This window comes from Centroberyx gerrardi, chromosome 3 (genome assembly GCF_048128805.1).
Source record: "Centroberyx gerrardi isolate f3 chromosome 3, fCenGer3.hap1.cur.20231027, whole genome shotgun sequence".
Classification (NCBI taxonomy): domain Eukaryota; kingdom Metazoa; phylum Chordata; class Actinopteri; order Beryciformes; family Berycidae; genus Centroberyx; species Centroberyx gerrardi.
Window position 1 is genome coordinate 7,013,026 of NC_135999.1, and position 16,414 is coordinate 7,029,439.

The 16,414-nt window shown below is 46.5% G+C and overlaps 2 protein-coding genes across 8 annotated transcripts in view; one reads left to right on the top strand and one right to left on the bottom strand.

Moving 5' to 3' along the window:
* Positions 1-16,414, bottom strand: part of LOC139922973 (forkhead box protein D2-like) — a 245,148-nt gene that overhangs the window by 142,986 nt on the left and 85,748 nt on the right. The window lies entirely within an intron of this gene.
* Positions 1-16,414, top strand: part of nfixa (nuclear factor I/Xa) — a 100,787-nt gene that overhangs the window by 64,374 nt on the left and 19,999 nt on the right. For 4 of the 7 annotated variants that reach the window (XM_078282687.1, XM_078282692.1, XM_078282689.1 and 1 more), the window contains 6 exons: positions 12,505-12,567; positions 12,927-13,001; positions 13,391-13,514; positions 14,073-14,108; positions 14,612-14,739; positions 16,328-16,402. In XM_078282687.1, coding sequence (XP_078138813.1) covers positions 12,505-12,567; positions 12,927-13,001; positions 13,391-13,514; positions 14,073-14,108; positions 14,612-14,739; positions 16,328-16,402 — 501 coding nt within the window. The remainder of the gene's footprint in view (positions 1-12,504; positions 12,568-12,926; positions 13,002-13,390; positions 13,515-14,072; positions 14,109-14,611; positions 14,740-16,327; positions 16,403-16,414) is intronic. The other 3 variants (XM_078282688.1, XM_078282693.1, XM_078282691.1) reach the window with 1 other exon arrangement.

A 16,414-nucleotide genomic window follows, 5' to 3' on the forward strand; every position in this document is an offset into this window, starting at 1 on the left:
GCCTATACCGTGAGACAGATGGTGGTCTGCTTTAACTTACTGTACATCTACATCCTGATTGGTTTATCTGTTTGTCTGTGTTGGTGCCATCACTTGTTTGCTAGGACTCCAAGCTGTTGGAGCTTTCCTGGCTATGAGGGTTACCACCGCCATTTGTTGGATTAGCTTGTTGACGTTGTTTGTGTAATGTTTTCTTGCCCATAGCTAACTGAGCTGAGTGACTTTTTCCTGCATTGCATTCTGGGTAAACCCCCCCCTCCAAATCACTAATCTTCTCCTCAGTGTTATTTAAAGTTCATCCAAACACCCAGGTAGATATAGATACTGCAATGCACCTTTTTCATTTCTGTTCCGTTTTATTCTGATCCGTTCTCTTCTTTCTTCTACATACATGCCCCCCCATCCTCTTGTTTGTGGAGAGGTTTATTTTATTTCTTTTAATTTGAATATGATTTGATGGGTCACCTCTGTTTGGGAGGTGCAGTCAGGAGGAGTTCGCTGATTGTGTTGTTCGCTGAGAATTCCCCCAACCAGCTGTTCATTCATGGGCCACAGCTCCAGCACAGCAACTGCACTATTTCATTCATTTCTACTCATCCATCCATCCATCCATCCATCCATTTCATCCCCCATCGCTTGGCACTCTCTATTTTCATCTCTGCCTTCTGCCCTCAGCATCACACACACACACACACACACACACACACACACACGCACAGGGTCACCCCGTTAGTGATGCTGACCACTGGGTTGACTTCAGGCTGGCTGTCGCGCCAGGCTCCGACTCCCTCACATGACCTCACCCTCCATCTCTCTCTGTCTGCCCTCACCAAGGCGCACAATGGACAAAGAGTGCCTCGAAACTGTGTGTGTGTTTGTGTGTGTGTGCGCGCGCGCGCTTGTTTGTGTGAAAGTGTGTGAGCATTACAGAAAGGCTTGTGTCATGTCCTTGTGAGCGCTCTCTCATCTCTTCCATAGATTGTGTGTATGTGTTTTGTGTATGTGTACAAGAGTACTCATGTACTTATGCAGGCCTCTGTGCTTCATTATGTGTGTGTGTGTGTGCGTGTGTGTGTCTGTGTGTGCACATGTGCCCACGTGTTTGTGTGCGATTGAAGTGTGTGCGGCATTAGCCAGGCTTGATAAGATGGCAGTTCAGCTCCTGAGTCCTGGCACTCAAGGGCACAAGTTCACAGTCTGCCTCGTCCACCATTTCCCTGCCAACCTCTCCTCTTCTCCCTCCCTCCCTCCTTCCCTCGCTCCCTCGCTTCCTCTCACCCACCCTCCCACCCTCTTTCTACGTGGTCCTTAATCCTCAGTCTGCATAGCAACACTCTATCACGCTCACAGATACGCCAACATACACACAGACACACGCATGCAAACACGCACAAATGCATATAGACACGACACGAGCGAGCGTCAACCCTTGTCACTTGCGTCAAACTTCGCTCTCATTGGCTCGTACGATCCGTCTTCGTCGCCGCGATTGGCCAGTGCGCATCCACACCCCTGTGTACACATGCATGCACATGCACAAAACAACCACACGCACAAACACACACACGTGCACGCTCAAACACACTGTGTGCTGTACTTCCTCCGTTGAGCTGTCTGGCTGGCATCATCTCCGACTCCGGTGCCAAAGGGTCGAAGGTGATCACCGCTTGGCAGCACCGGCTCCACGGCCTTCCGTTCTTCTGTGGGGTTGTGCGTGTGCGTGTGTGTGTGTGTATGTATGTGCATGTCTACTTTGACAACGTGACCACTTTGATCAATTCGCTCTCCTGGAGTTTTCCTCTTTGTATATATACACAGTCTACATATCCCGCTTTGCTTTCACTGTCCCCCTATACTTGCCAACAGCTCCTCTCCTCCTTTATTACGATGGATCCCTGCTCGTCCTTTTCTTTTTCCTCCTTCCCACCTCCTACATCCCTCTCACTTTCTGCCTCCCACCCTCCCTCCATCCTCTTGGCACAGATTGACAGGGTTAAGTCACTTGGATTGCTCCTACTTCCCAGTGAGACACATATTGTGTCAGGGTCCAGCCCACTGAGTGCTACGCTGTATGTTTACAACCCAGCTGGGAGCAACAGTGTACAATACCTATATAACTGGCTGCCTCGCTATAAAACTCAATACACTCAGTAACCGCAGGCTTTTAAGTATTGTTATGTTCACATGCTTAGACTTTATTGAAATTACTGGCGAAACACAGGCACAAACACTTTTTTTTATATTACTTAATTCATATTATATTGGAGTCTCGTTTTTTCCAGAAGAAAATAATTACGACTAAATATACATATGCATTCCCAACAGAACTATGACTTATCGTTATGTTCAAATGCATTCAAAGGGGTGGATTCTCTCATGTGCTTCCTTCAGTGTATTTCTCCGGAGAAAAGAACTTAAGAGTTCCTCTGTAATTGGGTCTCTTGCTTTACAGTGCGGCGCATTCACCCAACTGACTTATTGACGTATTGTTATGTTTGTAAAATGGCGCATTCGCTCTAGAAATTTCATTGAAGTGTTCCTCGGGAGAAAAGGACTTGGCTGGAGGAAGTATGTTTGTTATCGCTGTTATCTCAGTGGTGCTTTTGGAGGAGCTGGCAACCTTGCTAAGTATCGCTTTATGTCTGTCTGTGTGTGTGTGTGTGTGTTTGTGTGTATGTGTGTGTGTTGAGGATGTTTTCCCACTCTTATCGATGTGTCCTTGGCTGTGCAAGTGCATCAGCCTTCTGTTAGTGTAAATTCATTCTGTTCTGCACGGCGTTAAAAAAAATGCAAAGAGCGTGGAGGAAAGAAACGAGAAGGAGCGGGAGTGGGAGAGGCCAGTAGAGAATAATAGACAAAAACGCGATAATAAAAGGGAAAATGGGCAGCGGGAAAGAGAGCAGGTGGACTAAGAGGAAAGGATGATGTCTAGGAAATAAATGTGAAGAAATCTGAGAAAATGTGAAGTGTGAGACAGAAAGGAAGAGAGAGAGAGAAAGAGGGAAAGACAGTTTGAACGCTAGAACGTGGGAGAGGCTTACCTTAAAGCACCCCTCTGCTGGCCAGACAGGAAGTGTGTGTAACAGTCACAGCACAAAGACCCACAGTGTGTATCTGGGCCAGCAGGAAGAGGGAACGGGGGAGGAGAAATCCAAGTTTCAGCACTGGCCTTCCTCCACTCTCCAACTCTGCACTAAACTCTACTGTACTCTGCAACACCGTCAGCTCTCCTTCACTTCTCTGTCCGTTGTATTGTCTCGCCTTTCTCCCGTTCTCTCATGCGCTTTTCTGTCCTTCATCTCTTTCCTGATGTACTCCCCTCTTTCATTTTGTCTCCTGCAAAGCTGCACTCTCCTGCGTTCCCCTCTTCCCTCCTTTTCTTATTACCAGCACTCTTCTCTTGTGAGGCTATCTGCTACTTTCCTCTCATTATGCAGTCCTGCAAAGCTTCACTTGATTGCTCCACAGTATATCATACTACATCTTTTTTTTTCCTTTATTGCCCCTGCTCCCTCCTGAAAGTTCTGCTTCTTCTGCTGTCCTCCATACATTCGCCTCCGCCCTCTCCCCCAAAAGCTGCTTTCTCCTTTCTGTTTTCCTCCTTTTCTGCTACTCTCTCCCTGCAAGGTTCTTTCATTCTTCTCTTACTGCCATTCTCCTCTACCGCAAATATGCGTTCTGTCACTGTGCTATATATTTTCTTTGCTTTTCTCTCCTTGTTTCTCTCTCCTGCAAAGCTCCGTTCCCTAGGCTCGCATGGCTTTCTTTCTCTGCACTTTCTGGTAGGTTCGCTCCTCTCTAATTGCCTCTTTGTCCAACAGTGCTCAGATCCTGGTGTTGGAGGGTGTAAGGCATTTTGATTCGAAACACTTTCTTTGAACATGGTAGTGTGCACGCTATGTGTTGGATCTTGCTATCTAAGGGCAAAATGCAGAAGGGATAAGCTCCTACTCACGTCTCAATAATATTCACGGCTCCGTATTTCACTTTCATTTTATTCACATCACATCTCTTTCCCTTTTCATCTCTTTGTCTCCCTTTCTCTCCGTTCCTGGCCTGCTCCTCTCTCTCTACAGTCTGGAGAGTGAAGTCTGAGCTAGCCGAGACGCCTGGCCCAAGGCCTCATTGCTTTATTTGCATTTCACCATGCTCCCCACGTGCCAGGAAAATGCCACCTGGTGGTGATAACGTGCTACTGCAGCCACCTCTTCACTATCTCTCTTGTGTTTGTATCTTGTGAGAGGCGCTTAGGTAGCAGCGAGAGTAAGTGTACCCCCCTCTGCCCCCCCCCTTCTCCCTCCTTCCTTCTCCCTCCTCCCTTTTCCCCTTCTCTTTCCCTTTCCGGCCTTTGTGCAGCTGTATTTATTTGGGCTGCAGCGGGGCTGTGCTGGGACGCCGGTCCTTAACACGCCTGGGCCCCCGCCCCGGTTGACTCCTTTAAGCTGAGTAGAGATGGAGGTTGACAGGGTAATAATGCCGGTGTCAACACCACTTACAGGACAGTTATATCAGTATCAACTCGGCAGGGGGACGTTCACACTCTGTTAGGCTGGGTCATGAACCGTGCTGGGGGCCCCCAGCCTCAGACACACACACACACACACACACACACACACACACACATACACTCACACACACACACCACACTGGGTCAAGGAGAGGCTTCTGCTAGTGTATGCTCATTGCTCATACAGATATGTCAAGTACACACAAACACATACACCGACTGAGCACATTAATTCAGCATACATACACTTTTCCATAACACGCTCATTTTGATATATGCGCATTTACATCATTTAGAGTAGGTGTGACTTTTTAAGCTCATTCATCACGCTTATTTCAAGAGTCTGACAGATTCAAATTTAATCAACATGTCAGCTAAGTCAATGACACTTCTCATATCAAAGCGCTCTCTTTTTCTCTCTCTCTCTCTCTCTCTCTTTCTCTCTCTCTGTCAGACACGTGTCATCTGCAAGAGTGCATTGCTATAAGTGTGTGTTTGCGTGTGTGCGTGTGTTTGTCATTCTGTGTGTCTGTGTAAGTAGGGTTCTCTCTCCTTGAGCCCTAGGGGTCCTACGGGACTATGAGCGGCTGTCCAAAAACAAGCCTGTCAGCGTCACTCTGAGGCACAGAATCCCATTTACACTCGGCTATCCATATTAATTATGAATCAGTGTACTGTTGGAGGCTTCTGTGACCGCTATGCATAGCAATGATCACAGCAACCAAATGGGATAAGATCAGGGGTTTTTCCTGCCTCAAAAACTATTACCCTCCCAGCTAAGTGTATTTGGCTACCTAAAGGGAAATGCAATACATCCAATATAGTGGTGTCTTTTGCTAGCATGGGGTTCCTGAATGAATTCCAGGTCTGCCTTTGCTTTTCTAAGTGTTTCTAAATATGCTCAAGTTCATGCTTGAGATTAAAGTCACAGCCTTCCTACATAAAATGTCCCTAACTGAACCGAAGTTTCTCTAAAAGGCAGGGAAAACCCTGAAGAAGGACTGCCAATACACAATAGGAGGGTCGCAGAGGCATGTCATATGTCATACACCAAAAGCTTTGCATCAATTTGCTGTAGATCTTTATAGAAATATTCTCAGTCTAGGATCAAGGTTCAAGTTTATTTGGAAAGTTAAAAGCAGGATGATTTAAAGCATGGAAATCCTACTTCAAGCGACAGTCTGGCCCTCTCATCTCAACAATGTTGATGTCACAGCGACACACATAGCAGCCTTAAGTAATTCCAAGGACAAACAGAGTTTAGGTTTAATACAAATCAAGCCTACCCATCATCCATTCATACACACACATTACAGTAGATCATTCAGGCATTTCGCTTAAAGCCATAGCTCTCATTGGCCCTCAGAGAAAGCTATTGGCTTAATTTAGTAAGGGATGCAAAATGATGTGAGAGAAGGCAACCACGATATGAAGGATAACCTGATAGTACTGCTTCTATCCTTTCACTTTTAACAGATCCAGATTCACCTTAGCCTGTTTACCAACTCCACCTTATATAAAAGGAATTTAACTTGGTCTAGCTGGAGCCCTGAACCGCAGTATACCTGTGGTTTGCTCTGGGAATCCACATTTTCCAAAGAATTTTTCCCAAACTCATTTTTATAGCCCATTGGGTAGGCTAATTTAATATAATCTACCCTGTTTTGGGGATTCTACCTCTGGGCCTACAGCCTAATAATCAGCCTAGCTGACTTTGTAGCAGCTTGGGAATGCCCTGGCGACTTAACACAGCCAATATCTGTGGATAAAAATTTCTCCAGAACAATTTGGGGACCCATTGTTATGAGACCCACGCAACCCACCGCTGGGTCCCGACCCAGTGATTGAGACGCACTGCAGAAAATTGTGTAGGGGTGTTACACAGGTCCACAGTAATCTGCACAAATAGAGCCAAGAGGTGATGGTGGGGTGCTACGAGGATAAGAGGATGAATGGAGAGAAGGAGGGAGGGAGGAGGGGAAGGAGTGAAGGGGATAAAGAAGAGGGGGATATGTATGGGCATCCAGCCAGCCAGATACCCCCACTCCACTCAGCACCCCACCCTCTCGCCATCACCCACTCCACCCATTCCCTGCCAGTTCATGTATACTCTCTAGACCCCCCCCTCCCACCCTCCCCAATTCCCTCTCCCACTTTCTCTTACTTCTTTTCCTATCCTTCATGCTCCCAGCCTTGTAATCCCCCTCTCCCCCTCCTTCCTCTGCTCCTCCCTCCATCCTTCCCCCCTCTCTCCTCTCCTCGCTTCTCCTCCCCTCCATCTCTCTCTGTTTCCCTCTATCCCTCCCCTCGTCTCTCAGCATCCCTCTCTCCTGGGTCTTCTTGCCGTGGTGTGGTGCTGTTGGCAGAGCGTGGGCGCAGGCGGCACACAGACGGGAGCACAGATGGGCAGCAAGCTGCGCAGGGCGGCCAGGCACACCTGCTCCACACACAGACACACACACACACACACACACACACACACACACACACACAGAGAGAGAGCCCCACTCTGCCACCTCGCCACACGGCCTGCCTGCCTGGCACAGTGGCACAGGGACACAAACACACACATACATGTACATATACACATACATACATTCATGCATACGTACATAAATAAGTACATGCATACATACGTTTGTACATGCATACATAAGTACATATATTTGTACATACATATATACACATACAAACCAGTGTATTCTATACACACTTATATAAAATCCCTCATTTGACCGCAGAATAACATCCTTGAACTTCTCACTTCTCCACACTTTTACGCTCTTTTGGCTCTGTAGAGTTTTAGTTTTTAAGAGGACTTCCAAACAGAGCTTGTGTACATTTGAAAAGGTCAAGTTCACACCACTGGCACACCACATGGGGATCTGGGTAACACTTTTAGGACACACGTGCACACACACACACACACGCGCACATAGACTCTCAACAGTGGCACCGGTAGAGACTTCTTGCGCTGAAGCAGAAATATTCCCTTATATGACACAGACTTAAATAATTAAAATATAAAATAAAACTGAAAAAAAAAAATATATATATATATATAAATAAATAAAAAACAGGAAAATAATAAAATAACGTCCAATAAAAGAGCTGAGTGAACATCTGTGTGGGATAGCCGGGGGGATTAGGAGGGTTTGGAACATTTTAAGCGCATTAAGGATTAAAAAAAGGTCAGAATGTTTAGCAACATACCGATAAACCTCTTAAGCGAAACCCAATTGGGAGGCTGTACCGCGTTATCCTGTGTTTTGGGGAGGAGAGGAGAGGGGGAGGAGGAGGAGGAGGAGGAGGGGGGGAAGAGGAGAGTTGACATTTGTTCTAGCAAGGAGGGGAATCTCTGAACCAACGAAGCGACAGTCCGTGCACGCACATTTAATCTCACACACACACACACTCATGCATGCACACATAACACACACACACTGGTTTGATGTACAGATGGCTATAGCTCACTTGTAGGTTTGTATGTTGATGTCAGGAGTGTACATGCCTTTACACTGCTGCACACACACCAACAGACACACACACACATGGCCGACTATGTTAGGCATCTCTCAAGCAGCGGTGTGCTGCTTTCGAAGCCACTTGTCACTTTTACAATTTTGGCCTCGTCTTTTACCTTTTTTTGTATCCCATTTTTAGAATCATCTGTTTGTACATTTCCACACTTGTGTGTTTCAGTAATTTGTGCATTTTCAGTGTTGTCTGTTTGGCCGCACACTGCAAATGGTTCATGTACGAGTGTTTAAATGTGTTTTAATCTGGGCTGTTTTCAGCAGAGCTTTAGTCCCCTGCTTTGCTCTGCTCTGCTGGCTGTCTGCTGGCCATGAAGAGTGACAGACTGGCAACTCTGTCTGACCCCTGACAACCAGAAACCAGTCGGTCAGCGGCACAGGCCAACAGGTCACCGAGCCAAGGCTTAATCCACAGCCAGCAGATGGATAGATGGATGGATGGATGGATGGGTGGATGAGTGGGTGAATGCTTTGATGGGCAAGGTAACAGACCGACTTATCTTTTCTAACCTGACAGATCAACAATGCAAGCGGTAATCACAACGGGGGGAAGAGTGGAGTAGTGAGGAGGAGAATGAATGGAAGAGAGGGGTGTATGGATGGAGGGATAGATAAGGCTTGTGGTTGGGAAGAGGAAGGATGAATGAAGTGTATGTTGAGTGCAGGTATGGAGGGCTTAGAGGAGACCAGATGAGAACGTCATAGAAGCCAACAAAAAAAATGATGATAAAGAGAATACAGTGCAGATGGAAGAGATGGAGAGAAAAGCCACAGAAATAAGTGGAGGATGTCAGAGAGAGAGAGTCGGAGTTTAGCCACACAGTGATGGATGGAGGGATTTAGAGAGGGAAAGACAGAGAGAGACCACAGTGGGGGGTACAGTATGTCAGGGCCATGACATGATGACTGGGGTTGTGTTGATTGTGGTGGGGTCAAGGGATTTGCCCGGGAGCCTGTGGAGGGCGTATGGGACTGTTGGGGCTGCGTTTCGGGGGGGGGGGGACTGGACCTTGATCCTTGGGGATATTGCTGTTTAATGTGTATAGGGACCTAGGCACTGCAGCATCTGGTGTCATGGGACTTCATGGGACCTCTGTGGGAATGTGGGTTCAACTAGATTAGTGTTCAGAGATTCTGATGCTTCTACATGTGCTTCCCTGTGTTAGTTTTCAAGCATGCGTCACCAGGTCACGGCGTACAGTGTGTGTTGTTGCGTGTCTGGTGTCTTTGTAGAGTTCATGAGGTTTAGGGGAGGTGCTGCGGGGTAGGCTGAAGGGTTTGGGGTTAGAGACGGGGTTGCTGGCGGTGGAGGTGGAGGGGAACAGGGGGAAGGGAGCTGCAGGACCATGATTGGGGCTGCTGCAGGGAGGGCTTTGGGGGGCTGCGGTGGGGAGATAAGGGGCTGGATGCGTGGCTGGGAGGCCGGGGGGGTTGTAGGACAGGGTTTGGTTGGGGGGGGGGGGGGGGTCGCGGCTGCTGTTGCTGCCTGCAGCTGGCAGAGTGGTGATAACCAGCAACCAGACCCCCTCTGTCTTACCTCCCTCTCCCCTCCGCTCACTCACCTCTCCACCCAGCTTACCCGGCACTGTGAACCTCAACAGTGGCACTGATTCAGAACGAGCGGTGTAGCGCTGTATTGTTAGCACAGTGTTAGCTGGCTAATGCTAGAAGAGCCTGAGCTCAAAAAACCCAGAGCCAGTGCTGTACAAGCTAAATTCATGTTAGGCAAGCTGCAGTAAAAAAAAAACTAGCTAGGTTAGCTTAGCGTAGCACAGCCAGGATTCAGCTCCTCTTGTGGAGTTGCCCAAAGCATTCACAAAGCATTAACCTAGCTTGAATTTTCAGAATATAAAAAAAGGGGAAAAAAATAATTTTTAGAACATGTAAACTAGCCTTCAGTCTTGTCTCCTCTGAAAGCCGAGGGCTATCAGCGGTCCTGCGGTGTGGTAGACATATGTGCCTGCCAGCCTCTTATCTGCCATGAGCCTCAGTTTTCACACCTCTACGACAGCAGTGCATGTTGGGGTCATGACAGGACAACAAGTCACAGGACGACAGTAAGCACAGGGTTTCTAGGCTTAGGGTTTTTCCAAAATGGGATACGTCCACATTGAAAAATAACTGCTCCGTAATTTTCATTATTCAGTATTTCAGATTATAAATGATTCTGAACTCAGAGATGTTAGTGTATTGTAAACAAATGTCTCAAGATACCTGAGACCTCAGGAATGTTCCATAATGTCACTCAGTGGAACATTTGTCGGTTACACCAGTCAGGTATTATAAGTAGGCCAATACTTGTTCGTCTTGTTCTAGACTTACTTTATCTATTACAAGATCTAGGTTTCATTTAGGCCCTGTTCCATTATCTATTGCAAAATATCCAGCAGGTACCAGGAACAGACCCAGGAGCTCATGCTTCCCAAGCAGCAACACTCCCACTGCACCAACCAGTTTGGCAGAGTAGGCGGCAGGCCCTTCCAGGGTCGCTACAATATTGCTCATATGTGGCATTTATTGTTTAAACTTCTATCTAGTCCCTGAGCTATCTTGAACTCTGTGCAGTTTTGTAGTAGCAGAGCATACTCCATAACTTCAACATCAGACTATCTGCGACTGTTTAAACATTTGTAACGTCTAGGGTGGCTGTCTATCCTACCAGTGTATGTATGGTGTGAGAAATAGAGCGCTTCTTATAGAGCCCAGTGGCGAAATACTACACAACGGTAAAAAGTCCAGTGAAGTCAGGTTGTTTTCTCAACAGCTTTCATTGGCCATCATATATGTTTACTCTCAATGTGTGTACCTCAATGTTTATCCACGTATGAGTGTGCGTATTTGAATGTGTCTGGGCGCGTGCGCGGCGGGGGCACAGGCCCGCATGTTTGGAGTGAGTGCCGTCAGCTAGCTGGAATGTGGCGCTACCGCCAATGCTAAGATGGCTGCCAAGCTCTAAGATGGCTGCCAGGATTACACCCAGCCAGTGAGAGACAGAGAAGGGCGAGAGATTCTGCATGAGAAGAGAGGGGAAAAAGAAGCTCTCTTTCATTTCTGTGCTCTTTCTTTCTTTCATTCTCGCTCCTCCAGTCTGTCTCGCTCCTCTCTCTGTGGATAAGCGGTGCTTCGTAGGCAGCGAGACAGGTCTGTTATTGTTTCTGCTCAGTAATCTGTGGCTTAGTGTGGCTGCAAGGCAAGCGCTGCTGGCAGGAGTCTGTGTGCTCTGTTATCACCTACAGCCTGCAGATAAACACCTCCCTTAGCTAGCTAGCTAGCTAGCAACAGCCTAGCTAGGCCTGAACGGACGGCCAGCAACATTAGTACTGGAGACAGAGACGGCTCAGTCACGTTCACCAGCTCAGACACGTGGTCACACAGATTCAGGAAATACATGCAACTGCCCAGGTTATGTGACATATTCATTCAGTGACACACACATTCATACATACATCCTACGTTTCCAAAATACACACATTTCATGGACATATTGCTATCCTTTTTTCACAACTTGGACAAGCATGCACGCTCTCACGCCAGGAAACCTCCTGCAACCTGCTACTTTTTCAGCCTCTAGTTCCTCTAGTTCTCGTTGTGGCCTATTGTTGCCAAGACTCGCATGTGTGTGTGTATGTGTGTGTCTGCTCGCGTGAGCGAAACTCACCGCTTTCGTAGACCGGTCATAACAGGTGTGTGGGCATATGTGTGTACGTGTGTGTATGTGTTTGTGTTGCTCTGCTGTCAGTCGATCCCAAAGGTAACAGGTTTACCTCACCTTTAACACACACTGCCTCAAATCCCTTAGGGCAGCCCGCCTGGCACGGTCAGCCGTTACACAGGGTGTGTGTGTGTGTGTGTGTGTGTGTGTGTCTCTCTCTCTCTTTCTCTCTCTCTCTCTCTCTCTCTCCACAAAAGCATTACAGCATTTATGAAAATATGAAAGAAAAATTAAAGAGAGAAAGAGAAATTGAGTGAGAAAGAGAGAGTGTGTGTGCATGTGTGTGTGTAAGGTGCTCTGTTTACGCAGACTAAATCCCTAGCAGCAAGAAGGTATTAAATAGGATTAGGGCGAGGGATATGATTCCATGGTTAGATACCAAATGGCATAGCAGCACACTGTAAATCATTGCACCTTAAGTCAGGAGGGACAGTGGGAGAAGGGAGAGAACATTCTTAGATATGAGACACTCACACAAAAATGCGTGCATGCACACACACACACAGACAGATACACATACACACTCGTGAGATATATACACTACCCCAATACATATGTCTCCCTGCACAATTCCCTCTGACGCCTCAAGTATCGGTCTTGGCAGTATGGATACATACCTATGATTCAAAATGAGATACTGTATACTTCCCAACTGTATGTTTTTCATGTGTTGTTTTCCACACACACACACCAGGCCCTAACGCTCCTGCTCTCTCTCCTCTCCCCTCCCTGTCTCTGTTTCTCTGCAGAATCCGGACAATCAGACAGCTCCAGCCAACAGGGGGACACAGACATCAAACCACCGCCCAATGGTAGGCACACACACACACACACACGCACAAAATATATCCATGTCCAAACACCATCAAATCAGCATACTAGAATTGATTCCATCATGCTTATCATTCTTAACATATTCTAATTATGGATCCAATTAGTAAACACACTCACACAGATGTTGATCCACAAACATAGTTGCAGATGGTCCCTCTCTCAAAGGGATCGTGATTTTCAGGGTTTTTTCCAGGTTTTTTTTTTTTTAAACACAAATCCCATGAATTTCTGATGATGTTTTTTTTTGTTTTGTTTTGTTTTTTTTCTGATTTTGTCCCCATAATTTCCAGCGTTTGTGTGTGCATGTAAGTCCTGATCACATCCTTTTTTTGTACAGGGCACCTGAGTTTCCAGGACTGCTTTGTCACCTCAGGGGTGTGGAACGTGGCAGAGCTGGTCAGAGTGTCACAGAGTAAGTAGCAACCCTGCTACATAAGGACGCATAGGGAAGAAAAAAGAAATACAACAAACCAATACCCACAGTATGATTTGTGATGGTCAGCTTCCTGGTACACAGTGAAGTCACCACTAAAGATTTTCTAAAGACTAAAGATTGTCATTTTTTGTCAAATAGATGTATGGTATGATAGAATGAGCTAATAAGGCGAAGAAGTCATTTTTCATTTCAGTGTGACTTTAAGTATATGTAGCCCAGAGACACAGTGTGACTCTATGGAGGATATTTCCCCTCCACTCACAATCTTAAAGTGAAGAAAAGTCTCATGAATACACATTTTATCCCAAATCATAATTTCTTATACCCCCTCCCCCCACCCCTCTCTCTTTGCCTCCCCCACTCAGCTCCTGTAGCCACAGCGTCAGGTCCTAACTTCTCATTGGCTGACCTGGACAGCAGTCCCGGCTACTACAACATCAACCAGGTGGCTCTGGGGCGACGCTCCCTCGCCTCCCCTCCTTCCACCAGGTACGTAGACCCAACTATGGTTCCATATAGACAACAGTAGCGTAGTCTAGTGTGTATAAGGTGGATGAGGTACAGCCACATCTTGCTCCGGGCACACCAGCAACCGTTATAGAAGTCCCCGACCTGCATCTATCCAGCAGTAGTACTGCATTTCTCCAAACAGTTCCTCTTGTGGGTGAACCACAGTGCAGCAGCAGCAGTGCTACATTGGCATGTGATTCACTGTCATGGCCAGGGCTGACAGGAGGGAGGTGTGAAATCACAGTGATATCTGCCAATGATGTGTCGCTTCTTATCAGAGAGAGAACTTTACTGGCAAGTAAAGTATGCCGTTTCATTGATATGCCTTACTATGAATGGCATTTGGTACTACAGTCCATTCCTAGTGTTGGAATCTGTCCTGAACCTCTTTATGTGTGTCTCTCTCTGTCAGTCACTCTCTTCTTTATGAATGTGTGATGGCTCTTTCTGCTTTTCCCCTGTCCTTCTCTTTTTGTCCTTCTCTCTGTTTCTCTTTCTCTCTTCTCTTCTTTTCTCTGTCCTCTGCTGTCACTTTAGGTCTGAGGTGGAGTTGTACGCAAACCTTCCACGGAGGTAGTTACACACACTTATACAGACACATACTGTAAAGACACACACACACACTCATGCACACACACTCACACAGAGCGGTCTTTCACTGTTTGCCTGTCTCTGCTTTCTAACTATTTTTCTATTTCCTCTTTTCTCATTCTTTTTTCACTCTTAGTCTTGACATTCTTGTGCTTTATGTCTGCGCTGCTCCAAGACTTCTGTGATTCGCGGATAACAAGCTAGTGCAGTAGTAATACTGCTTCCAGTAAAACTGTAACAACCATAAAACTGGAAGCCTGTTAAAGTTTTTTATGGCCTATATAAGATAAGATTACATCTTGATTCTCAGTTCTCAGATTTTTCAGTTCCGCAAGGCAATTTATCCTTGATGCATACATTCCCTGCCATGCTTTATTAAAAAAAACATGCCTCCTCTCCTCCTCTCCTCCCACTCCTCCACCTCCTCTTCCTCCTCCCATAACCCCCCCCCCCTCTTCCCAAAATCATCCTCTCCATGTCCTCAGCTCCACCAAGAGGAAGTCGTTAGATGACAGCGAGCTGGAGAGCCCCACGGACGACGTTTTCTATCCCGGACGCTCGCCCGCCGCCAGCTCCTCCCAGTCCAGTGGGTGGCCCAACGACATGGATGCAGGTACCACCCTCCCCCTTGTCCCACCCCACACCTATCACCCACCAAGCAGGTATCACCAACTCCTTACATACACCCTCTGTGACCCCACCCCAACCTCCTTTACCAAATTACAACCTGACCTGCCTCTTCTCTGCACCCTACCTCAGTCACTCACCTCCTCTCTGGTGATAGGTACAGCCCTAAACACCGTCCCAAACCCTACATGCACCCCTCTAACCACCCTCCGTAAAGCTTGGTGCCTCAGTCTGACCTTACGCTCTACACCTTAGGGAAACACCTAAGATCCCAGCTACTGACTGTACCAAGACCGGGCCTGAGCGAAATAGTACTTTAATGAACTGGTCATTTTTTTCAAATAAAAAAAAAACAAGAGTGCTTGATTGGAAGGGACAGCCAGGATTGACCACCGTCCACCGGTCAAAGTTGCCATAGTGTCTGGCAAGATAAAGCAAGAGCACTTCAAGTAGTTTAAATATGTAATACCACATATTTAACCATACTATAAACCATATTGGGTTTTTTTTCAAATGTTTAAAACCATATGTTTCCCCCACTTTTATCTTATACCATACTTTTGACCCTAACCCGTGACCAATGAAATAATATAACCAGGCCAAGGGTTGGTTCTTAAAGACACAGGCATCTGTTGAACGTGGCCCCGAGACCAGCACTTCTTTTTTATGACAAAGACTCCCAAACGCATACAGGTACCTGCCAAAATAAAGGAAACGTAGAAAATTAATGAGGGATTCATAGTTTATGGAAAGCAATTCTGTCAGCTCAATTGTGGTCCACTCAAATCCTTGGAGGAAAAGATGATCGCCAACAAAAACAATCCTTCAGAGTCACCACCTTCATCTTGTGGTGAAGCATTTTTATATTGATTGGAATGGTCTCTTCCTGCACTGTAGAGTAAATGGTTTTAAAAGCATCAACATGGTGTAAATTATATACCATGGCCTTCTCAGTCAAGGAGTAGAGCTGACTTTAGAGTGGTGACTGAGACAGTTTTCCAGCACCGCCACCACAACTCCAGATTATGGAATTCATCATGGATAAATGGTGCTAAATGTCGTCCACCAAATAGTTCCAGACACTTGGAATATGAATGCTAAAGTGCACCGATGATGGAATGAGAGCTTGTGGCAGCCTGCATTAAGACTTAATTTTGGTGTTTCCATTGTTTTGGCAGTTACCAAAGCTGTTATTCAGCTTTGGACATTTCCCTCTTTATCCTCTTGAGTATTCTACCTCATCCCTCATCTTTTTGCTCAACCACATACCTCTTTCTTACCCCAAAACACCCTTCACCCAATAACTTACTACTCTGTAAGAAAAGACCTCTCCTGTTCACTAGAGTCCTTACTCCCAAATCCCAATACTTCATAATTTCTTAGCCATTATCAAACATACAGTATACTTGATGTTGTGTCAATTACCAGTCACCCACTACCTCCATCATACACAAATGCTCACTCTCTAACTCTCTCCCTTTCCCTCATTCTCTCTCTCTCTCTCCATCTCTCTCTCTCTCTCTCTCTCTCTCTCTCCCTGTCTCATTGTTAACAATACCCTTCTCCACTTTCAGTGCAGCACCATTTGGCGAGTGTGCAGGAGAGGAAGATAAAACATGAAAACGATGGCGTGCAGTTTCCTTACCATGGTTAGAACAACA